The sequence below is a fragment of the Rhinocladiella mackenziei genome (genome assembly GCF_000835555.1).
Source record: "Rhinocladiella mackenziei CBS 650.93 unplaced genomic scaffold supercont1.5, whole genome shotgun sequence".
NCBI lineage: Eukaryota > Fungi > Ascomycota > Eurotiomycetes > Chaetothyriales > Herpotrichiellaceae > Rhinocladiella > Rhinocladiella mackenziei.
The window spans coordinates 1,036,869-1,060,454 of NW_013550600.1; the positions used below are offsets into that span (position 1 = coordinate 1,036,869).

Sequence of the window (23,586 nt, forward strand, 5' to 3'; positions counted from 1 at the left end):
GATGATTGGCTTAAAGATGCTATCGTGGCTCGATCAACGTTCTCGCGAGATCTTTCCCGCCAAATCAGATATGCTTTTCGGTGGTCTCAATATTGTGATGACGGGCGACTTTTTTCAATTGCCCCCGGTGATGATGAAGCCCCTGTACTATGATGGGCCGTTAAAGGACCCGCAGGAGATCGCGGCTCGAACCTCGCTCGCGCCTTTAATCAGACGATCGAACTCAACGTCATTCGCCGCCAAGAGGGACAGGATGAAGAAGCCTCGGCGTTCAGAAAGGCGCTGGACAGTCTCCGGGACGACACGGTTTCCGTGGACGATTGGCAACTCCTGTCGACTCGTGTTCAGTCAGTCGTGCCGTCGGAGATTCTAGCATTTGCGGACGCCCTCCGCACTTATAGCACGAAGCAACAGGTGGCGGAGTTCAATCACGATCGCCTGCGAGATCTTCGACGGCCTGTTTTCGTCGTCCATGCGTCTCATGAAGGGATCCAGGCGTCGAATGCGACGACCGAAGAAGCCGGCAACCTGCAGACGGCGATTCCACTGTCAATGGACTGTCGAATTATGTTGACCGAGAATATCTGGACCGAACGCGGCCTGGTGAACGGCTCTCTCGGGACGGTGGAGGATATCATTTGGAAGGCGGATGCGAATTGGCGGAAGGACCCTCCATTCGCGATTCTCGTCCACTTTGACGGCTACGAGAGGCCTTCTCTAGGTGACGCAGGTGGCCATTCTTTGGTGCCGATCATTCGCTCGAGGCGAGATTTCTACTACGGTGCCGTCAGCTGTTCTCGGACACAGTTCCCCATCACCAATGCCTATGCGATCACGGTCATAGGGCGCAAGGAATGACGGTGAAAAAGGCCGTCCTTAACCTCACGGCTTGTGGCGGGTCCCAGCTACGTCGCGGTGTCTCGCGTCAAGTCACTCGGAGGTATCCTATTCGAAGAGCCTTTTGATTTCGAGCGTTTTCGAGTGAGAATATCTGACACGGTCAAATCACTAATTTTCCCCGTCGATTTCTTCTAATAATCGTACCCCCGGTTGGTAATTGCCTTTAATAGTGCCAACGGCCCCTGGGGTGGTCCATAGACTGGATCCGATGGGGGTTGTTGCTGAGCGGATCTAGTTAAATGCTCTGGTTAATCAACCCCCCGAAAAGAGGTCCGTAGACTGGATCCGATGGGGGTAGTTGACAGGATCTAGTTAAGTGCTCTAGTTAATCGCACGTGATCAAGTGCCAAGTATCACGTGTTCAGCGCCCCGCTCGAAGTGGTCCATGGATTGGGTCTGATGGGGTCAGCCAATTAGAGCATGTGTTTAGGCGTTGGATTATAGATTTTCTGGGCTACGGCGGCATTCCACTCATTCCTGGGGTGGGCCGTGGATTGGATCCGATAGGGTCAGCCAATTAGAGCACATGATTAAGTGTCGGATTATAGATTGTCCGGGCTACGGCGGCACTCTACCCGGTCGTGGACTGGATCTGATGGGACCGGCCGATCAGAGCACAGGATGACATAATACTCGGATTATAGACTTTCCGGAGTAGCGAGGGTTGGTTAATCACGTGATACGAGAGGCCCGGGGGTTGGCCCATGGACTGGATCCGATGGGGCCAGCCAATCAGAGCAAAGGATTTGGTGGTTTCCGGATTCTAGATTTTCTGGATCCCGAGGAGTTGGCCAATCGCGTGAATCGTTGTAGGGCGCATGTGTGCGCCGCCAAGAATTGCCAAGATTAATGTTGCCGGCTCAATCACGTGATGCGCAGCGAGGCCTGGGCGGCCAGGATTTCAGCCGTAAGATACCAGTGAGCCGCGAGCCAGGGGTGAAGCACAGGGCGGCATCATCCTCGTCCCAAAACGGGGTGAGGTAGCCGTGAATTTCCCTTCTCTTAGATTGCAGCAGTGACAATACCAGCTAAGAATCGCCGCGTTCAAATAGGGTTAACGTGGCCAAGGCCTCTCCATCCGAGGTTTCATAAGCCACAAAGACCATTTGATTCTGGGGACAGAACTAGCTCGATACTGGTGGCCAGTCTGGACATCACTTACAGCTTATATACTCCAAGACAGCTCCCGAAGTTTTCTCCATCATGCTTATTGTTCCTGCTTTCCGGGGATTGTTGTCATTGTTTCTCTCGCCTGTCAATCCAACATGATGGCTGACAATCACACACTTGTGGTGGACAGCACCGACAAGGGCTAGGGATGGCGTCATGTAACCGGTTGTTTCAACGGGCGACTGCTATATGCATGCGGACTCATCGCCCTTTCCCGGCTGAATTTTGGCATGGACCGAGGTGCCTTCAGCGGGACTCAAGCCATGGATGCCTTCACTCGAAAATTCGGGGTCTACTCAGGAAAAACTGGCAAATACGCTCTCGAGTCCTATTTCCTCTCGCTCCTCAACTCGCTGACATATATCGGCTTCGCTTTCGGCCTGGTTACTGGAAATTATATTTCTCGGCGATGGGGGCGCAAAATTTGCATGTTTACCATGTGCATCTGGGCCGTTGTCGGCGCGATAATCCTGACGACCTCGCAGCATAAAGAGCAGGCAAATTGTTGCATATGTGTATATAGGAATGGAACTGGCTCTTATGCCTGTTCTACAATCGGAGATAACACCAGCCCCGGTTCGAGGGCTCGTCGTTGGTACTTACCAGTCAGGTCTTTTGATGGGTTTTATTGTTGAAGCCCCCGGAAATGGAGAAGAAAAGAAGCTTACAAGAGCTTTAGCTAGGTCAACTCGTCCAATCTCTCATCTGCCGTGGCCCACGTGGAATTCAAGATGACAGGGCATGGCGCATTCCCCTGGGCCTTTTCTTCATTGTTCCCAGCATTACTGCTGTGGGAGTGTGGTTCATGGACGAGTCTCTCCGCTGGCTCTTGATGAAGGGACGTGAGGAAGATGCGAGGGCATCCCTCCAAGCTCTTCGCGAAGGCAAATTTACCCAGACACAGATTGATGCCGAATTGGAAGAGCAAAAGCTGATCCTCGCCATTGACGAGGGGAAGGGCCGCATTGTGGAAATTTTCCGTGGCTGTAAGTCTCTCTAGCGATACACCATCATTTTGTACAGGACGTTTCCATCTTCACAGTCAACATGAAGCGAACCTTGATCGTCGTCGGAGTCGATGTGTTCCTACAATTGACAGGCCAGAATTTCTCATCGGTCTACGGGACCATATTCATCAAGTCAATCGGCACCGTCAACCCCTTCACCATGGCTTCTGTAACATCGTTGTCAATATCGTCGCGACTATGATCACACAATGCTTACCGGATACTACCGGCCGTGTTCCCCTAATGGCTGCTAGTGCTGCTGTTCAGACCGCCGCTCTGAGACGCGTCGAGAATATCCTCAGTCCAAATCTAGAAATATTTACTCCGACGGCGAATGGATTATGGACGTGGCTGGGCTGAGATTCAACTTTCTGAGAATTGTGAATCAGAACTTCCCATTTTGAGTTATCAAGTTCTCGAGATACGGAATGACTGTTTTCCACCGGAGTGCCGAAATCCCATTTTTGCAAATATTTCATGACTTTCAGTCTGTACAGCCGGCCGCCAACGACGTGGGCGACGCATGCCTCATTTTCATCAACGCCTTTCCGGCGAAGGTGCCGACCGGTCTTCGCTTAATGATGATCACTCTGACGCCCTTGTCAAAAACGTTGCCACCAACTGTTCAGATACTATCGTGGCTATTCACATTGCTGGCATCCGTCTGGTAGACCAATGGATCGATCATGAGAATGTCACTGTCGTGATCTTCGCCCGTCTCCCTAGTCAAGACAGCGGCCGTGCTCTCGTGGAAATCCTTTATGGCAATGTGTCTCCGTCAGGTAAATTACCATACACCGCGGCCAGAAATGAGTCTGATTACGAGACTTTGAGGCATAACGGCAAGGGGAAATCTTCGAAGTTCCCCCAAGAGTAACTTCGATGAAGACATTTACCTCGATTGTAAGCATTTCGATAAGGGTAACATTGAGCCCCGGTTAGAATTGCGCTTCGGCTTGTCCTATTCCACTTTCGAGCACTCCAATCTTTCCGTCAATTGCATCGTTACCACACTCCAGGACGACCAGAGCAGAGGCCTATACTGCCGGGTGGAAATCCTGCTATTTGGGAGAACATTGTCACCGCCACAGCTAGGGTCACCAATACGGGCGATGTCGACGCGGCCGGGGCTGCCCAGCTATATGTTGGCGTTCCAGGGATGAAGCCCCCTATACGTCAACTTGACCTCGCCCGCCGGGATTTGTCTGGAACGTCGAAGCACAAGACTGGATTTATCTACATTGGCCCGACAAAACACATCAAAGTATATCTCCATGTCGCCATAACATATACTCTATAAGATACTTATTGCCGAGGCACACATCATGTTCAAACCATTCATCTTCCGCTGATGCGTGATCAATCTCTGGTGCTGAAAACCCCTCAGGAATGGGCAAGACGATTCTTGAACGGCCAGCGCCGTATCTAGGAGAGCTCCACACCGCATGAACCGCCCTGAGTTCTTTCTCATTCGTATATTGAAAGATCTACGCAGATGCGGCCGAATGCAAAGCAAGAGATGATACTAACAATGATTGAGCAAGGAGTTCTCAATATAATGCCAAAGAAGTTGGAATCTCCAGCCGCCCAAAAGTAGTCCCTTTTTCCCTCTCGCATCATACTACAGACACGTGACTACGAGAGATCACGTGCTGCTTAGGGAGTCACAACACCACAGGCTCAGTCCTCGCTGGGATCCCTCGTTACCATTCATGTCCTGATCCAAAAGGTCACTACCACAGGGAGAAGTCCCCGGTGATCACTCATCTAGCTTGCGCGAACCGGGCGAGTACAGAGTGGACCTATAGCAGAGTTTGATCCTCGCCAAGGCCAGGCCTCGCCCCAAAGCTCGACCGCATTTTGAGTATCAATTGAGGTCAGGGGATCATTTCTCTTTGAGAAATGTGTACATTATTCCACTACCTTTGACGTTGCATCTCCCCTTGCCAATTCACCATGCACGTCTCCTCGATCCGCACCGCTCTGGCGAACGTGTTCCAAATCCCCCTACGACTCTCGCCGTTGCGCAATGCCCTGCCAGCCATCTCATCCGCGACTACCAAAACCTCATCCTCCCATTTTTCAACCAGCCCGATTCTCGCGAAGAAGAAGAAAGGCGGCAAGCCTGAGAAAAGAATCAGTTAGTCTTACATTGCTTCACATCCTTCTGATCATTCAATCTTGTGGCATCGTTTGGTATTCGTCTATCTGTTCCGCCTTTGCTAACAACTACTTTTTTAAAGCTCTGATTCGATATTTTCTTCATCACCCGACGACCCTGACGCCGCGACCGCTCCGGTTTTCGCGTAACCGATACCTACGACACTGGACGATCCATCGTGCCTGGAACCTGTACCAGGCAAAACTCAAGCAGGCGCGCCAATTGGAGCTGGAGAGGCAATACAACGCAATGAACGCAGCGAATGAGGAGCTGCGCATCGGCGTGGGCGATGGCGGCAGATTATTCCGCAAGGCACAGATGAAGACGGGTATTTGGAGTATACCCGAACGAGGAGGTGGTGTACCCATTGAGTATGCTAGGGGCTTGGTGGAGTGGATGGGCAGTACGGGCGGGTTAGGGAGTGGAGGGACAGGGCTAGGCGCAAAGGCAAAGATTTGGGATTATGGGTGGAAAAGATGACAGGATCAGAGAGTTCCCAGCTGTCCCGTGATGATGAAGATTCCGAAAGCTGTGAATACAGACGGACAAAAGATCATTACTCTAGGATCGGGATTAATTAATCCTTTCTTGCTTTGCTTGAGGGAGTCCAAGTCGAGTATCGGGAATTCAAAGGAAATTAAACGCTTATATACATAAAACTTTACGGAAACTGTTCCACCATCCATGATACATTGATTCCGATTCAATAGTTCTTTGGTGACGCTGGAAACAAGGGAGAGTCCGTCATTTGCTATTCGCTAAGTTTCAGCACGAAAGTCGGAAGAAAGGAAAATGTCGTCTGAAAGTGAAGCAGGATGCAAACGATCCCGACTCCGAAGGAAAATGCCAATCACGAGTCCCAATATATAGCACCTCTTCGCCATCTTTGTTTGCCTTTTTTTTTTTTTTTTTCTTTTTTAAAACTTTTGTGTCTCGAGGACCAACTCCAAATGCTCGCGGACCCCGAGCCAAAATGAGTGCCACTGACTTTTTGTTTGCCTTCCCCATCGTCAGCAATGATATTGACATGGTCAAAAATCACAGGATAACGCAGCATCCACCTCCACCTTGTTTACCGTTAAACGTCAGAAGCGCTGCCCTTGTTGCAGCTTCAAAAACGTCATCCACTCCCTCGCCAGTCAGGCTAGAACATTCAAGATATTTCCGGGCTCCGCAGGCCTGTGCCATTTCTGCGCCTTCTCGCGGTGTGACGAATTTCAGGCTCTTCTTCCTCATCTCCTCAATTGCCAGAGGGTCATCTCGAAGATCTTTTTTCAATCCAACGAGAATGATTGGCACATCCGGACATCGTTCTCGCGCTTCCTCGATCCATTTGTGCCGTACGTTTTCCAGACTGTCGGGGCTGTCTACGCTGAAACCAATGAGGATAACGTGCGATTTTGCATACGCGAGTGGTCTCAATCTCTCGTAGTCTTCTTGTCCCGCTGTATCCCACAAGGCTAGCTGTACTGATCGGCCATCAACTCGACAATCCGTCACGTAATTCTCAAACACCGTCGGGACATAATGGGTCGGGAAATAGCCCAGGGTGAAGACCGATAGAAGAGATGTCTTGCCGCAGGCACCGTCGCCTATTATGACAAGTTTCCTGTACCACTATTAGATTATCTTCGTTGATCATTTTCCCCGCTTGGATGACGCGCGTCCCGGCAGAAATGAACAAGGCTCAGGAGGGTTGAAGCCTCATCAAGACAGGGAATGGGGTATGTGGTCGGGGAGGCCAAACCTTCTCATCACATTCTGTTGTGCCTGATTTTGTGCCATGTCTGCGGTTGTCTTGTCACTCCGCCCAGCTGGCAGACGGGCGACGGCGGAAAAGGGATCGATTCAGATAGGAAACTGCAACGAGCACTTGACGAGGTCGATGGATGGATTGAGGGGAGGCGGCACAAAAAGAAAAAAAAAAAAGGAAGAGAAGTCCGGCTCTTCTTATGGACCGGCAGAGCTGAAGTGGTGGATCAAAGTGGTGTAACTCAGCGTCACAAAGATGGCCCCGAGGTCGCATACAGCGACAAAATCATAGGTTGCACTCTCGGGGCTCGTTGAACTTTCACACGCGGATTGAAGAAGTAGTGCCTATCGAGTTGATAGATGCTAGAAGATCTCTGAGAGACTGAGGCTTGAAGGTGTTCCGTGGGGGGTTCCAACGAAGCCTGTCCTGCAAAGCGAGGGTGATGGGGACCGGAGCGATGAGGCGCAGCCACAAATAGATTTTCTTGGTGGGACGGAACAGCGATAACAAAAGACACCGCAGGCCCGGTCCGGGTCAGAGGAGTTATGATGCAATGGTAGATCTAGGTAGAAGAAGTTCTGAGATACAGCTGCGGTCCAGGTGGAAGTGGTGTGAGGTTCGTGTGATTTGAAGAGAAGAAACGGTGGAGAGTTGAGAGTCAATTCGCAACAGTGAACCCAAGAACGCGGTCAATAATTGATGTAGATATTGGAAGCCTCAATAGCAATGGCAATCCCTGTCCAAAGGCACAGGACTAATAGGTGGCGCTCAGAGGCAAAGAAGCATAGCCGCAGCGAAGCACATCCTCAGGCTCTCTCAGGGCCTGGTACGGGGTATAGGTCATAGGTGCTACGGTGGGTAGAAGTAGGTACGAACCGCAATGTGACTTGCAACATGTAATCTCTAACCTACAGTATAACGCCGCCCCACGACCGTCAAACATCGAACTTCCTCACATTCGACCACTCCCTTCCCGCTGCAATACGCCCAACACCACTACTGATCTTTTTCCCGTCCTTGATAATCCCCTGGTCGGCCCTTGGTTAACGCCCTGCTGACTCTTTGCGACCGCCTCTTTCCCTCCAATTTGTCATACCCCCCCCACCAGCAATAAAAGGGATCTTGATGCAATCCTGACCGGATCAAGAAACGGCGTTGGCCCTGGCACACCACCATTGGCAAGGCCCAACACTGTAGAAAACCCGTCAACAAAATGCCCTCTAAGAAGAAGGCCAGCAGCACGCAGATCCATGCCGCGAAACCACAACCTCTAAACGAATCTTTGAAGAGCGTGCCTGCACCTCCACCGACACCGGGCTCTGCTCCAGTCATCAACCGTTCTGTGAACGGGCAACAATCAAATGCCAAACCCGACTCAGATTCGAAGACCGGGGACACGACAGAGTCTGCCGGAGAGCCTGCGAGGGCGCCGGCCGTCAACCGGAAAAAACAAAAGAGACGTGAGAAGGAGGCGGCAAAGCGGGCTGCCGAGCAGAATCTGGTCAATGGGCATGACCACTCGAGCCCGCAACAGAATGGACAATTACCGCCTGTCAAGCAAGGTCGGGGGCCTGTAAAAGGATATTTCACAGAAGAAGCCGATTACGCAGATCCCTCGGAACCGGCGTACGCTGGAATTGGAAGCCCGGAAGAAGCCTTCTACAGCGGGGACGAGAATCCTAACTACGGCAATGGTGCAGACGGGATGCCAGACAGCTCGTGGCTGAATACGAGCAAGCGGAAAAAGGCCAAGAACACAAAGACTCATGCACCCGACTCCGAGTCACTTTCGCGAACCTCGACAATGATGTCGAGGTCGCATATGCCGCCTCTATCGAATATCGCCATGCGAGCCTCGCACAAATTGTCCAACGAACACATCTGGAACACCTCCACACAAGCCGAACGAGAGAATATCAAGCAATTTTGGCTGGAATTGGGTGAAGAGGAGCGGAGATCGTTGGTAAAGGTGGAGAAAGAGGCCGTGTTGCGAAAGATGAAGGAACAACAAAAGCATTCGTGTAGTTGTTCGGTATGTGGGCGAAAGCGGACAGCGATCGAGGAAGAACTCGAAGTCCTTTACGACGCCTATTATGAGGAGCTGGAGCAATTCGCCAACCACAACACCGATCTTTCCAACGTACCGCACATGATGGCACCACCTCGGCCTCCATTCAAACGACATGCACCTCTCATGGCCGGTTCATATCCTTCACGGAGTCGAGTACACGAAATCGACGAAGACGACGAGGATCTCGAGGACGATGAAGAGTACGACGACGAAGAGGAAGAAGTGTACAGCGAAGAAGGCGAGCTCGACGGCCACGGGCTACCACCGGGTCCGCCCGATTTCTTCCAGTTTGGCAATAGTTTGACTGTCAAGGGTCTGAGTGGAATTTCCTTGACGGTTGTTGGATGGACTGACAATATGTATAGATGGCATCCTCACAGTAGCCGACGATCTACTGAAGAACGATGGGAAGCATTTCATTGATATGATGGAGCAATTGGCGGAGAGACGCATGCAACGTGAGGAAGAAATTCGTTACCCTTCTTCTTCCCTAGCTCATCGAAATATCCATGAAGGTCACAATCATCCTCCGATAGACGACGATGATGATTATGACGACGAGGAAGACGATGAGGACTATGACAGTCAGGAAGAAGACGATTTCGAGGGAGACGATATGGTCAGTGACGTCGAGTCGGGGAGTGTGAGGATGATTTTTCTGACGACTTTGTGTCTTAGGACTCCATGACTGAAGAGCAACGAATGGAAGAAGGTCGACGGATGTTTCAGATCTTTGCTGCTCGGATGTTCGAACAGCGTGTATTGACCGCTTATCGAGAAAAGGTAGCAGCGGAACGCCAGAAGAAATTGCTCGAAGAGCTTGATGAAGAAAGCCGCCTTGACACACAACGAGAAGCCAAGAAGGCCCGAGAAGCAGCGAAAAAGAAGGAGAAAAAGCGACTGCAGAAACTGGCAAAGGAGGAAGAAAGGGCGAAGAAGGAGGCCGAGAAAGCCGCCCAGGAAGCAGCTGCGCGAGAGCTGGAGGAGAAGAAGCAACAGGAGCAGCGCCAACGCCGAGAAGAGCAAAGAAAGAAGCGTGAGGCGGAAAAAAAGGCGGCGGAAGAAGAGCGACTTCGAAAGGAAGCCGAGAGGCACCGAAAACAACAAGAGCAGCGCGACCGACAAGCCGAACAGGAACGCAAGCAACGCGAGGCCAAGGAGCGAGAACGACAGAAGCGTGAGGATGCCAAGAAAAAGGAGCGTGAAGAACGAGAAGCCAAAGAGAAGGAGGCCCGGGAGCGAAAGGCAAAAGCAGAGCAAGAGAGAAAAGCCAAAGAAGAACAGGCGAGAAAGGACAAGGAGGCGTCTCTCAAAGCCGAAAAGGAAGCCAAGGATCGTGCCCAACCAGGTACGAAGCAGCAGCCCGTTGCTCTTCCACCGGGTTTACATCCCCCATCTCGTGGCTCGAGTATCCAGTCGCCTCATTTTCAAGTGGCTACTCCGATCCTTCCTCCCAAAATCGCCACTCCGGCGCGAAACAGGCAATCTTCACAGCCAGGACCGCATTCTCATGGTTCATCTCCGCGATCCCAGAAGGCCAGCACCGAAATCTCGCGAAGCTCGGCGTCTCCAGCGACGGTGGCCATGCCTCAGACTCCTGGGCCGGGACAGCCCGCCAAAGCGCAAGGACAACCTCCCGTACTACATCATCCACAACCATCAGCTCCAAGGTCACCTTTGAACAACCATGGCCGTGGACAATTTCCCTTCAACATGAATGGACTGCCTGGACTGGGGGTTGGTGGTGGTCCGCCAATGGGCGCCCCGGGCATGGTGCCCAATATGGTACCTCCGATGCCAATGTATCAGGGCCCTCCCATTGCGAATCAGCCAAGATTCGCCCCGAACGGTATGCCATATCCTCCAGGATTTCCTCGACCATTCCAGCCTGGTCATCAAATGTCATTTGCCCCACAACCCCCGGCTCAGGCGCCTCCGGCGGCCAATCAACAACCGGTATCCAAACCACCAGTGCACTCCAGACAACCATCCAACGACAGTGGTTCGCAGCCAGCTCCAATTGCTCGACCAGGACCAATTGCTCGACCGTCCAGTACCACACCAGACAAGCAGAAGCCACAACAATCACCAGATTCTGATGTTGAGCTGCTGACCACACAGCTGGGTAGCAAAGCATTGCTGGACGATTCTGACGCGTCATTCTTGGAGAATACGGACGCACGGGTGAATCTGCCGCCAGTTGGGCCCCCGGGATCGACGAGATTGCCATTTGCCAGTAGCTTCGCCGAGCCCAAGCAGGAATATTTGGGCTCGGGTGGACCTGGTTGGAGTAGTTTCAATTCTGGAATGTCGAATGCACCGGGGTGGGGACCACCAACAACACAACGGCCCAGTCCTGGCTGGTCTCAACCACCCTTTGGAGCCATGGGCGCCGGATCTCAGCCGATATCAAGACCCCATCTTCCTCGACCGGTTGCGGTGAGACTCATGCTTGTTCAAGCCTGTCGCCAGTTGTCACAAGTTCCTGCCATCAGTGCCGATGGTTATTATCCCGTACAGACCCTTCTGCGACAAGTGGATGTGCTGAAAACCCCGGGTGAACCACCCGTTTCCATGGATGAGATGCTGGGCATTTGCGATACGGAAGGCAACCCGCAAAATGGCGGTGGCTCATTTGAGGTGGTCGTTGACCCAGGGAGAGGACAAGTCGTCAAATTCGTCGAAGATACATCAGGCCAACCACGAAGCAGTGTGGGCGAGATTGGCAGTCCGGTACTGGGACACACTCCGCACATGCACACAGCTACCTTTGGAGGCATTGGCTCCGGCAGTTTCGGACCTCATGGCAGGAGTTTCTAGTGGTTAACCCCCTCCCAGGACAGGATATCTGAGTGAGATCGGGTTCAATGGGCAGCGCAGCAGTTTCGACGCAGCATGTCCATAACATAATATGGTGCCTTGGAATCAGGCCGACGCTTGTGTCTCGGTGAGTTAATATGTGCGAGTGTTTTTGTGGAAGGATTAGCTTCATTTGGAGGCATGTACCCCTTCTAGGAGCTTTTTTTGCCCCGTTACCCTTAATTGCATCAGGGTTTGGCTGGTCGACTGCCTAGAGTGACAGAAATGCGAGAGTAGTCATAAAAGCGGCTTCTATGGCTTTATGGCTCAATACCACCATGGATTTCGGAGAAATCATCCTGTTTGTCTTCCAGATAATTCCTGACCCCCGGTGTGCTCCCTTATTCATCTTCCTGTCGCTGCATCGAGATACCCCAAATCAATCTTCATCCTAGACAACGTGCGAAATCTCATCCCACGCCAATAATGTGCAAGAATCTTGTCCACAACACGTCGTATTATGCCGATCTTCCCCAAGTGTCACGGCACATCAGTTCTGAATCTTCCTCTCGAGTCCCGTTGTTCTCCTCATATGTCCAGTCCCTCCTGAATCGGTTTCGTCCGACCCCGACGGTCACACGCGGTTACGAATACAGCTCCACTTCCGTTTCTATTTCCATTTTCATTCTCTGCTTGCTGTTGGGGCATAGGCTTGGGCATTAGAGATCCCGTTCCCTGGCACCGGTACGCCTCCGCCGGCACCGACGGCAAGGGTTCCATGTACCGGCTCGACTGGCCCCGGTGCGGCCATTCCCTCAATTAGCCTCTTATAATACCTTGCCTCCCCGATACTCTCCAGCACATCCTCCCTCGCCGTATGCCGGAGTTCCTTCCTCGGCACTCCCGCAAGCACGTCCTCACCTGCCCAGCGCCGTACCATCTCCTTCATTGCACTCACGTCGAACAGTCTATAATGCAGGTGCTCCAGTATGATATCCCACGGCGGCTGCATCAGGAACGTCTTGTCTACGTGGATGCTGTTTCCCGCGAGCAACGCACGGCCCGATTCTGGAATGTATTGTTTAATGTAGGCTAGGAGGGAGTGGGCAGCGGTTTCTGCCGTTGTCGTTGATGAGAGGCATGATGCTGTTAGGCCTGAGGCGCCGTGCGTGCGGACGCACCAGTCGGACATGCGGGAGAGTTGGGTGGGCGTGTGCTGGATAATGGCGTCAAAGCCGATGATCGAGAGAGGCTGGAGGTCCGAGTCCGTTAAGATGCACGAGATGGACATGATGGTGTCGTGGGTGGGGGAGAGGCCTGTCATCTTGAGTTTTCATGGGATGGATTAGTACGAAATTGTCTCGTTTTCCTTTTTTCGAGGACTTGGCGGAAACGGGGTGAAAAGTCGAGAGAATCAGTTCAAGGTAACGGTGTTCATTGTTTTCCCCGGCTCATGCCAGACCGACATCATGAGAGTTTTGCATAGGAATCGGATTCAGAGAATGACAACGCTACCTTTCCTTCGTTTCATGACCTACCTCACAATCAATCCACACAAGCGGATCCGTAGACCTGGTCAACGCCATCCTGCAAATGCAAGATACCCTTCTTTGCTCGCCTGGTGCTTGTCCTATCGTTCGCAGGTTAACTTTATCTTGGCCTGTTTCCCTGCCAGTAATGGTTGTAAAGTTTTCGTCTGGAATTCTTGGAAATGCTGTCCTCAACCCATATGAGTCAAAGGACAAGGAAGGTCAAAACAGGCTGTCGTGACTCGTGACGTCTCTTTAATGATTGTACTTCCTAGAATTAGTGAGCATTAAATGACGATGATGATGACGATGGCAATGGCAGTGGCAATGACAACTCACCGCAGGGCATGATCTGATGCAGTTAAACCAAAAAAGGCCTGTGCCCGGGAATGGGATGCAAGGACTCCAATGACGAAGAATGAATGAGGATAATCTTCAGGGAGGACGTTGGGTTCTGGCCAATCAGAAAAAAATACTGGCGACATGGGAGACTAATACCGGTATCTAGGCTTGTTCAGCTCCAGACCACAAACATAATTGAAAATGTATGGATTTGGATTGAATTGATTGGATCAGCTTTCCTAGTCGAACATGCGAACATCAAGCTTGAGTTTGGTAATAGTGGTACAAAGACCAACGAATTCGAGCCGGCAAGTGGAGTTGAACGTTGACAAGCCACGAGCCATTCCACGCACACCCACACTCTTTCCTGTCTTCGTTGAGCTTCCACCCCTCGACCTTTGAATTTTCGATGCTCCGAGTCCTTCACAGTCATTCCTGATGATTGATGCACGCCTTTTCATGCCCTTGGCCCTGATTGGCCCTTTCATCCTAATTATCCACCATCAACCCAACCAAAATACTGAGTCTGGTTTTGTTTGCACAGCTAAACAAAAATTCGATCGAATCGCGACCTCATGTATCTTCTCCTTTCTCAACCAATCTCTGACGGTTGTGCGCTCGACAGAAAGAAAGTTAGAGGAGAATCTCCAATCCCAATGCTGACCGTGATGCCTTGTATTGGCCCAGTCTTTTGCCCTTCGAAGGATTTGGGGCCAGTTTGTCGGCGAGAATAGTAACAAAGAATTGAATGCTATTTTAAGCAATCGGGCCGTCCGCACGCCGGTAAAATGATCTCGAGTTCTAAAGGTCAGTTCTGTTTCGGAATCACAATTCGTCGTCGTCCTCCATTGGTTCCTTCACCAAAGCGCCTCCAAATTGAAGGCCGGATGGATTTGTAGTGGCCGCCGTTGGCTGAGACTGTCCAGAAGACCCCAAAATTTCCCCAATGGTATTAGAAGATGTCGACACCCCACCGCCTAACCGTTTCTTGATATCTTCGTCGAACTCGGCAACACTGGCACGTTGTCGCTTCATCGGACTGCCCACCATGAAGCTTTCGTCTTCCTTCTTCACATCGAGAGCGGTACCCATTACCGAGGTCCCAACATTCATCGTTCCTGAAGGTGAGGTTCCCAATTCGTCGACACCGACCTTGGGGGTCGAGGCTGCTGAAGGACTGCCGGATTTTGAGCTCTTACGCGCCTCGGCCACTCCGTTGCCGTTCAGCGGTTCCGCTGAATGCTGCCTCTTGAGCTGATAATACCTTAGCCCATGCCGGAATTTCGGCGGCGAAGGGTCTCTTACCTTCATTTTCCGAATGCCCTCTGCAACTTGGCCTGTCTGCTCTGCATCTTCGGGAGAAAGCATGCCAGGCTCTCTCTTAGCATCCGCATCATTGATGTCTTCCATCTTGCCAATAATGCCGGAGCCGTCGTCATCGCTGTCACTGTCCATCTCATCATCGCTGGTTCGCTTTCCTCGGCGATGGCGTCGCCCATCTCCATCTCGGAAATTGGAAAAGCCCGCAGTGCCTTCTTTCTTGAGCGGTCCAAGTTTCGGGAGATCTGCGGCTATACTGCGTCTCTTTGCACTGGAAGCTGCTTTATCCGATTTGGGTCCCGGGAGAATTCCCATCTTTTGCAGTTGGCGCTCTCCTCGGTAAAGGAATGTGAATACCGCATAAGGCTTGTCGGTGGGATCGATACCCGTTACCGTCTGGGTGGAAATGGTTTTGGGATCCAGGGTTTTGGGCTTTGCGAAACTGGTGGTGTGGTCGACATCGGCTCGATTCCTGCCTTCACCATTGGCCTTGGCATTGGCACCCCCTTCTCCACCCTCCGAATCTTCATCGTCATCATGAGCATCAAACTGAGGCGAGTATTCTCCACGTTTGATCTCTCCAGATGCTAAGACACGAAACAAGGCAATCTTGATTTGACCCGCCGCCTCTGGTATTGGGTCGTCGTCGTCGTCGTCGTCATCGTCGTCTTCTGAAATTCCAGTATCACTGAACGAACCCTCGTCGTCCGACACGTCCTGCAATTCGCCGTCTTCGCCATACCGTAGTGTGCTCTTGCGCCTCGATCCTTTGGCGGCTCCATTCGTCTCCTCATCACTTCCTACAACTTCCTTCCGCTTTCTTCTTCTCTTTTCCAGTTTCTGTCTCCGCCTCTCGATCGTGGCAGCAGCATCTTTGCCGTCGAGATCGAGACCATTCAGCCAACGTTCAAGGCCCACTTCACGAAACAAGAATTCTCTTTCCGCGAGACCGCCCCCTTCCTTTTCTGGGACACTGACCCATCTGGAATTCACCCAGGTCTCCTCTCCCTTCCTTAAGAGTGTTGCCACTTCCTCTTTTGCTCGGCCATCGAAATAGATGTACGCGGCAATGGTCTCATTGGGTGACGTCGTCAAAGGAACATAAGGTCCGATGGTACCTGTGTTCTTGCCTCGTTCGCTCGTGTGACCCGGTAATTCGCCGACGATCTTGGGTTTGGGACTCGGTTTGTCGGGAGTCGACTTGGGAGTCGAATAGGGAACTTCTTGGCCCGGCGTGAGCAGTGTTATCGAGATGGCGAAGGTGGATTGTTCAGGTTTGCCGGTAAGGGAATCGGCTGGAATTCGTGCGGGAGGGACAGGGATGTAGGCACTGATTCTCGATAGGCGGGAGGTCTTTTGCACCGAGTATTCGGGTAGAGGCCCGTTAGGAGTATGTATGCTCACGGCGAGACCTTTGAAGCAAGGCATGATGAGCGTTAGATCTTTCCTCTAGCTCTCGAGCGGATTTGTTAATTCTCCGCTCTCTGCGCTGGAAGGCAGAGTGGGCGGAGAGAATCTCCAAGATGATGTGGAAGCCAACAAATGGTGATCGATAAGTATGAGCCCAGCTCTTTCTGAATTATGGTGACCACACACGGAACACGCCTGATCTGGTGAAGAGTCAAAGTCTTGTGGGGCATGCAGCAGGCCCGGATTTGCCTACAAGCGCAAGTCAACTCGGGCGGAGACGGAGAGCTCTTGGGTTTGAGGGCACGCGCGACGAGAGGGAAAAGGGTCTTGAGGATAGAAGATCGGGAATTGCATGAAATGTCTTAGCCGACCCCAAATTAAAACGGCGTCAGTTGCAACAAGAGATGAGCGAAGGTGATGTCGAGGAAATAATACCTGGAATCTTCTTGTTGAAACCGCCTGCACGAAGGCAACTCGGCTGTGCCAAGAGATGCGACGCACGCTAACCGTATTCAGAGGCGGCCATCACCCTGGGGGTGCAATTTGAGTCTGCGGAGAGGCTGCTTTGTTCTATCAATCCACTCCCTCAGTGCTTTTATGATCGAAAGAATGTGGAGAGAGAAACGACTCAAGGATATTAAGAATTCTACGCAACATGTTTGGTATAAGATCATCAGCAGAGATCTACTCTCTGCGAATACCTGCTACCGGAGCACAGGAAAATTTGCCTGAGCTGCCTAAACAATGGGCTTTGTCCATGAGAGCAGCTGTTCTTTCCAATATCGACGATAACCCGATCTCTACACTAGATGCCCAGGCTGCAATAAACAGTAGAGAGACGATACCAACGAGCTACTATCCTCGTCTACTCTCGGTGCTTGTATCAACCTATGCCTGCTTTAGATATAATGAAGGGTTCCCCTCTCTCTCCCTCCCCCCACCAAGAAAAAGAAAAGAAAAAGGAATACGAAGGGTTGAAGGAATGGAAACTTGAAGAACCATACGGAAAGGCAGTTTGGCGAAGAATATGTCCCTCTGTCCGACCGAAAGGCACCAATACCAGCAAGAAGATGAAAGTCCACGTTTTGACCATCCCGGTTACCCAACGTGTCGTTGGTGCAAATGAATGTCGATGTACGGGATGGGAACCTATCCAAATTCGCGTCATCGTGACAGGTGGACCAACAGAATGTACCAACTCTTGACAGCTCTATCTTCAATTTCGACTCAAGTTCCAAAGGTGTCAGGGTCGCCGAGGTTCTTTGTGATGGTTTGGAAGAGGCGGCTTTGGCTAGCTTGAGGGCATCATTTCCAGAGAATAGTCTAGTCTAGACGGCTCCTCTTCTCCTATCGGATATTATACTGGCTCTTATACTTGGAAGGGTTGGCCTTCTTTGAGGCCCCAGATGTCGACTGTGAAGAGTTTGTGTCAACGCACCACTGATAGCAAAGGAGCTGTGGGCACCATTATTACTAACGCTTCTGTCTCAAGCAAGCTTCAAAGCACAAATTCGTAATTGGGTGGTGTGAGAGTGTGTGCTGATATGATTGACGCCAGCCAATCAGGATAACCCGGCCGCATGATCCGTGGATTGGGGAAAGTTGTTTTGGTGAGTTGGCGGCAATGACGTTGAAGCTCCCCCCAAAAATTGTTTTGCTTGATGCAGTTCTGTTTGGCTGCCCCGCGCTGTCACTGTCCTGCGATCATTTTTCACAAAGCAGTTTCAATTGTCTCAAATACCCCGGCACATTCTTTACTTATGAGTTATCTCATTTGGTCCACGCCAACAAAGAAGTAATACTCCAGCTACGAATCTCCTCGCCATCATCATGGTCAAAGAAGTCCAGTTCAAGCCCTTCACCGACCAGAAGTAGGTCTTCCATACGATTCCTTCACATCACCATTGTCTAATCCTTTTCCTCTACAGGCCGGGTACATCGGGACTTCGCAAGAAAGTCACTGTGTTCCAGCAACCTCACTACAGCGAATCTTTCATCACCTCCATCCTCCTCTCCATTCCCGAAGGTGCGGAAGGTGCTTTTCTCGTCATTGGCGGTGACGGAAGATATTGGAACCCTGAAGTGGTCCAGCTGATTGCCAAAATTGGAGCTGCATATGGGGTGAAGAAACTTCTCATCGGTCAGAATGGTATCCTCAGCACGCCGGCTGCCAGCCATATCATTCGTATCCGAAAGGCTACTGGTGGCATCCTCCTTACTGCCAGCCACAATCCTGGAGGTGTGTCAAAAGGGAGGAGAAGAAATTGATATCTCTCTGACCAGATACAGGTCCTCAAGCCGACTTCGGCATGAAATACAACCTCTCCAATGGCGCCCCTGCCCCGGAGTCGGTGACCAACAAGATCTTCGAAAAGTCCAAGGCCCTCGCGTCCTACAAGATTGCAGACATTCCAGAAGTGGATCTCTCCACCATAGGCACCAAGAAATATGGAGATCTGGAAGTCGAGATCATTGATTCGGTGGCGGACTATGTGGCCATGTTGAAGGACATCTTCGACTTTGATCTCATTCGCTCCTTTTTCAAGTCTCAGCCTGACTTCAAGGTTCTCTTTGATGCTCTTTCGGGAGTCACGGGTCCATACGGGGTTGCCATCTTCCAAGGAGAACTTGGTTTGGGACCCTCGAGTACTCAGAACTGCCAGCCCAGCCCTGATTTCAATGGTGGTCACCCGGATCCGAACCTCACGTACGCTCGTTCTTTGGTGGAGAGAGTTGACGCAGAGGGAATCCATTTCGGTGCCGCCTCGGACGGGGATGGTGACAGAAACATGATCTATGGCAAGAACGCATTCGTCTCACCGGGGGACTCTTTGGCCATTATCGCCCACTACGCAAAGAAGTATATTCCCTACTTCAAGAAGCAAGGCGTCTACGGTTTGGCGCGATCCTTCCCAACCTCAGGAGCGTTGGATTTGGTGGCCAAGAAGCAGGGATTGTCGATCTATGTCGTACCTACCGGATGGAAGTTTTTCTGCTCGCTCTTCGATACCAACAAGATGTCAATTTGCGGCGAGGAATCATTTGGCACCGGGTCGAATCACATCCGGGAAAAGGATGGCTTGTGGGCCGTGACCGCTTGGCTGAACATCATTGCTGGCGTGGGCCAGGATACGGGCACGTTCCCATCCATTTCCGAAATTCAAAAGGAGTTCTGGAATGAATATGGCCGCGTGTACTTCACCCGCTACGACTATGAGGATGTCAGCAGTGTGGGCGCTGCAGACATGGTCAAGTACCTCAGGGAAAAGATCGCCGCGAAGGAGACTGTCGGTTCGGAGCTGCAGGGTCGCAAGGTCATCGAGGCTGATGACTTTGCCTACACCGATCTCGATGGCTCTGTGTCGAAGAATCAGGGCATCTACTTCAAGTTCGACGACGGGACGAGAATTGTTGTCCGATTGTCGGGTACAGGCAGCAGTGGTGCAACCATCCGTCTCTATGTTGAGAAGCTTGAGGAGGACAAGAGCAAACTGGGCGAGGACACTCAGACCTACCTGAAAGGACCAGTGGGACTCGCGATCGAACTCTTACAACTACAGAAATTCATTGGCCGAACCGAGCCTGATGTCAAGACTTAGACGCAATCCAAAAAGGCATGCACGAAACCGTTGGGGGTAACATCCCCTACTATATCATTCGGTGAGGGCAAATTAGATATCTCCAGGCACTCCAGACAGGGGGCAGTGGTCCATAGTTAGCCAGAGAACAGAAAACGAGACAGTCGACATGAGATAAACAACTGCCTGCAATGAATTGTTGCCAGCATAACAAAGGGTGGGCTGTCCGCCATGATATTATCGTCATAAGCGGCCGAGATACTTCTGGACAATTCATGTTTGGGGATTCACGTTTGTCGGCAATCTGTGCCAAGCCCGCCCGATAATCTCGGTGAGATGAGGCGTCAAAGTAGTCGTCATCAGGCACGACCAAAGGCGCAATGTGAAACATGCTGATCGAGCACTTAACATGCCCGGCAACGTCATGACCCAGTCTCGTTTCAAAATGGAACAGCATGTGAAAGTGATAGCTGGCCTGGAAAGGGATTCTCAGCCAAGTCTTGGGGAGTGACGCACAAACGGCCCGTTGAGCTGGGTAATGCACATTGACGGGCGACGGTTTCCCCTTCCCCTTCTCCTGTACCGTGTACTGATGACAAGGCTTATTTTGGCTGCCCTCCACAACAGCTCTTGGAGAGATCGGATATATTTCTCAATCACCTTCAGTATGACGCCTAGTGGTTCTTCTCGAGACCGCCTAGGTAATGCCTAGAAGAGATTGTCACGCTTTGGAATGCTTGTCATGCGAATTAGGTCGGTCACGACCCTTGGTACACACACTTCTGTAATTGCCACTTCCGCCCCAAAGGCGAGCCGCGTGGAGTACAGCCTCGGCTTGGCACTCCAGAAAGTGGATCCGGCTCTGTTAGCCTGTCCCACAGAAAGGGCGAGGACCTCGCACGATGTCTGCTTAACCCAGGAGGCCATTCCTCATTTGCCCTGATCGACGCAGGGGTTGAGAAATGCCAAGTCAATATTCAGCCTTGACCAGACCAACGAACAAGAATCTGGATCTGTCACCGGTGTCCGCCATCGTCCTCCTTCACGCTTTGCTTCTTCATATTGATATCCTGGCTACGGCTTGACTTCTTCTCCGTACCATGGCCATCTCCCAGCGCGTCCCCGTCTTCGCAACCTCCTCTTCAAAGCTTGTGGTCCACACGAATCCACGCTGAGCCAGCTTCCATCACCGAAATGAGATGCATGACCCCTTTCCAAAATACCCAGTGGGCACAACCTGTCCTCCCTTAGCTCTCGGATCTGACTCGCCGCGGAATTTCGGACTCCAAGTCGCCAGGGTCGATGCATCTCGGAAACTCCCATATCCTTAATGTGACATCTTCAGTCGTCATCCCACGCAAGCAGGCTGCATGCATACCTCTAAATCCCAGCGCTCTCAGCCTCCAATCTCCCCAACTCAACCTGCGTCACCCCAAAGTGGACATTGTGAAGGGATGAACGATGTCGATGTCGACGTGGGCCATCTTGGTGTCTGCTGGTCACTTGGCTTGCGCTCCCATATTACCCCTAGAATGTGGGATAGAAATCACCCTTTGTCTACACGATGACAACATAGCCTGTCGAGTTCTCATGCTGTGTGTTTTGTATTTGTGCTACCCTAGAGTCGACCTTCCCAGCCCCTTCCTCTCCGGCAACCATCAAGTCAGATTTGTCCTGCGCTGAAATGGGAAACTAGGCTTGGTAGAACCAACCCGCCTCTCACTTCCACCAATTCAATCTTCCCAACTCCTCAGTCCTCCAGGCATACGGGCATCGACGGACAGAAAAGAGGAGCCTCAAAATACCATATCGAGATGTTGTCAAGGAAGGCGAAGAGCACGCAAAAGTACTTTTGTCATGAACTTGATGCCTCGTACATTGATTTAGTGATCATCATCTGCTTTTTCGTTTCCGGTCTCATTGACAGTGTGGCTTTCAACTCGTGGAACTGTTTCGTCAACATGCAAACGGGTACGTTCATCCCGTCAGCTCACTTTTTCCATCTCGTAATAACGCTCACATCCTCCTATAGGCAACACTATCTTTGCAGCCCTTGGTATCGGCGGCCAGCCCAGAGCAAGCCATGCGCAACAATACTACAAATCTCTCACCGCTATTGGGGCATTTTGCTTGGGTACCCTGTTTTTCAATGCTTTACATCGATACCCGACCGGACTCTCTACACAGTCAATCTCTCATCGTCGACTCCTCCTCATCACATCCTTTTCCATTCAGACCATCTTTATCACTATCCCGGCACTCTTGTGCTCGCTGAATCTGGTGTCGAACCAGCCCTTTGTGTCTGGCTCATTTTCTTCAGGCAGCGATAACGATCCTCCAACGGTGATCAACTTTCTGGACCTCTGCCCTGTGGCGTTACTCTCATTCCAGGCTGCCGGTCAGGTCACTTTATCACGGATCTTTTCTCTGCTGGAGCTGCCTACCATCGTTCTCAGCGCACTTTATCATGACTTCGTCGCCGATTTGTACTCCATCCGCGACTCGTGGCGAAAAAGCTCAAGCTTATGGGATTTTATTCTGGTACATCAAAAAAGACAAGAGAAGAGACTGGCTTGCATCATCGCACTCTTCCTGGGGGGCATCGTTGGCGGAGAAATGTACAAATCCCCCGCTGGCATGGCCGGAGCCTTTTGGACTGCTGCAGGCTTGAAGCTTGCCGTTACTCTTGGTTGGTTCTTTTGGAAACAAGAAAGTCCTCAAGATGAGCGACCGCCGCTCTGAACGCGACTTTGTCAAAACAGCGTCCTGGAGCAAATTCACAAGCCTTTTCTGGACGAGAAAAGTTCGTGGGCTCATGAGATGATTGAACGACGACTGCGACGATACCATGATGATCAATAGCTCGATGAACGATGTTCGGGCTGATGGAATAGACATTAGACAGGACCTTTTGGATGGTAACTCTTCCGCTGTGCGGCAATGGGCTCGTGGTTACGACTTTGGTCTCTTTTCCAAGATGTGTGTTGCTAGTAACTCGTATATCCTTTTTATTTTTATTTTTATTTTTTTTTCCATGGAGGATTTCCAATAGATATTAATTGGGGATCCTTCAGTCCAGATCGTATGTATCAGGAGGAAGGATATCGACGTGCTCAATATTCAAAAAAGTTTCAAGTGTGGTCGCCAAGACACGTGATGGTAGACTCTACGGATAGATGGAGGTTAGTCGGCTTGATGTTCTATCGACTCCTTGCTTTCTCTCATCTAAGGTTGGCCCTAAATAATGCTGAAAGAAAGCTCCGACGACGTTGTCCTGCCATAAAACTAAAACAGCGACCAGGGTGACGCTCCAGTTATTACAGCGCACACCTATACTGGTGACCATCATCAAAAACCAAGAGCAGCTCACGTTCATCGAGAGCCAAATGGCGCCTCGCTTTCCATCAGCCCGACATCTGATCAACAGAATTTCACCTTAATCCATTACCACAGCTAGTGGGATTTGTCGGTATCTCTCTGGGCATTGGAGAAGGTCGTCCAGTGGCTTTTTGATCGTCCCCTCTTTCAACAAGGAAATTGGTATTG

The 23,586-nt window shown here is 51.3% G+C and overlaps 10 protein-coding genes across 10 annotated transcripts; 7 read left to right on the forward strand and 3 right to left on the reverse strand.

Moving 5' to 3' along the window:
• Positions 1-16: 16 nt before the first annotated feature.
• On the forward strand, positions 17-858 carry Z518_06851 (uncharacterized protein; the record flags this gene model as incomplete). The annotated part of the gene is made up of 2 exons (XM_013414981.1): positions 17-127; positions 214-858. 2 exons carry the CDS (start codon positions 17-19, stop codon positions 856-858), a joined length of 756 nt encoding a protein of 251 aa, XP_013270435.1.
• Positions 859-2,333: 1,475 nt separating this feature from the next.
• Z518_06852 (uncharacterized protein) lies at positions 2,334-3,279 on the forward strand (the record flags this gene model as incomplete). Its single annotated transcript, XM_013414982.1, has 3 exons — positions 2,334-2,585; positions 2,750-3,056; positions 3,113-3,279. The coding sequence occupies 3 exons, from the start codon at positions 2,334-2,336 to the stop codon at positions 3,277-3,279; spliced, it is 726 nt and encodes a 241-aa protein (XP_013270436.1).
• Positions 3,280-3,600: 321 nt separating this feature from the next.
• Positions 3,601-4,377, forward strand: Z518_06853 (uncharacterized protein; the record flags this gene model as incomplete). The annotated part of the gene is made up of 2 exons (XM_013414983.1): positions 3,601-3,950; positions 4,020-4,377. The coding sequence occupies 2 exons, from the start codon at positions 3,601-3,603 to the stop codon at positions 4,375-4,377; spliced, it is 708 nt and encodes a 235-aa protein (XP_013270437.1).
• A 656-nt stretch (positions 4,378-5,033) lies between these two features.
• Z518_06854 (uncharacterized protein) lies at positions 5,034-5,718 on the forward strand (the record flags this gene model as incomplete). The annotated part of the gene is made up of 2 exons (XM_013414984.1): positions 5,034-5,217; positions 5,321-5,718. The coding sequence occupies 2 exons, from the start codon at positions 5,034-5,036 to the stop codon at positions 5,716-5,718; spliced, it is 582 nt and encodes a 193-aa protein (XP_013270438.1).
• Positions 5,719-6,276: 558 nt separating this feature from the next.
• Z518_06855 (GTP-binding protein rho2) lies at positions 6,277-7,023 on the reverse strand (the record flags this gene model as incomplete). Its single annotated transcript, XM_013414985.1, has 2 exons — positions 6,277-6,847; positions 6,986-7,023. The coding sequence occupies 2 exons, from the start codon at positions 7,021-7,023 to the stop codon at positions 6,277-6,279; spliced, it is 609 nt and encodes a 202-aa protein (XP_013270439.1).
• Positions 7,024-8,204: 1,181 nt separating this feature from the next.
• On the forward strand, positions 8,205-11,882 carry Z518_06856 (uncharacterized protein; the record flags this gene model as incomplete). Its single annotated transcript, XM_013414986.1, has 3 exons — positions 8,205-9,375; positions 9,428-9,681; positions 9,741-11,882. The coding sequence occupies 3 exons, from the start codon at positions 8,205-8,207 to the stop codon at positions 11,880-11,882; spliced, it is 3,567 nt and encodes a 1,188-aa protein (XP_013270440.1).
• Positions 11,883-12,543: 661 nt separating this feature from the next.
• Positions 12,544-13,185, reverse strand: Z518_06857 (uncharacterized protein; the record flags this gene model as incomplete). Its single annotated transcript, XM_013414987.1, has 1 exon — positions 12,544-13,185. The coding sequence occupies one exon, from the start codon at positions 13,183-13,185 to the stop codon at positions 12,544-12,546; it is 642 nt and encodes a 213-aa protein (XP_013270441.1).
• Positions 13,186-14,557: 1,372 nt separating this feature from the next.
• Z518_06858 (uncharacterized protein) lies at positions 14,558-16,480 on the reverse strand (the record flags this gene model as incomplete). The annotated part of the gene is made up of 2 exons (XM_013414988.1): positions 14,558-14,986; positions 15,038-16,480. 2 exons carry the CDS (start codon positions 16,478-16,480, stop codon positions 14,558-14,560), a joined length of 1,872 nt encoding a protein of 623 aa, XP_013270442.1.
• Positions 16,481-18,292: 1,812 nt separating this feature from the next.
• Positions 18,293-20,061, forward strand: Z518_06859 (phosphoglucomutase; the record flags this gene model as incomplete). Its single annotated transcript, XM_013414989.1, has 3 exons — positions 18,293-18,333; positions 18,391-18,701; positions 18,752-20,061. The coding sequence occupies 3 exons, from the start codon at positions 18,293-18,295 to the stop codon at positions 20,059-20,061; spliced, it is 1,662 nt and encodes a 553-aa protein (XP_013270443.1).
• A 1,793-nt stretch (positions 20,062-21,854) lies between these two features.
• Z518_06860 (uncharacterized protein) lies at positions 21,855-22,782 on the forward strand (the record flags this gene model as incomplete). Its single annotated transcript, XM_013414990.1, has 2 exons — positions 21,855-22,011; positions 22,073-22,782. 2 exons carry the CDS (start codon positions 21,855-21,857, stop codon positions 22,780-22,782), a joined length of 867 nt encoding a protein of 288 aa, XP_013270444.1.
• Between the last annotated feature and the right edge of the window lie 804 nt (positions 22,783-23,586).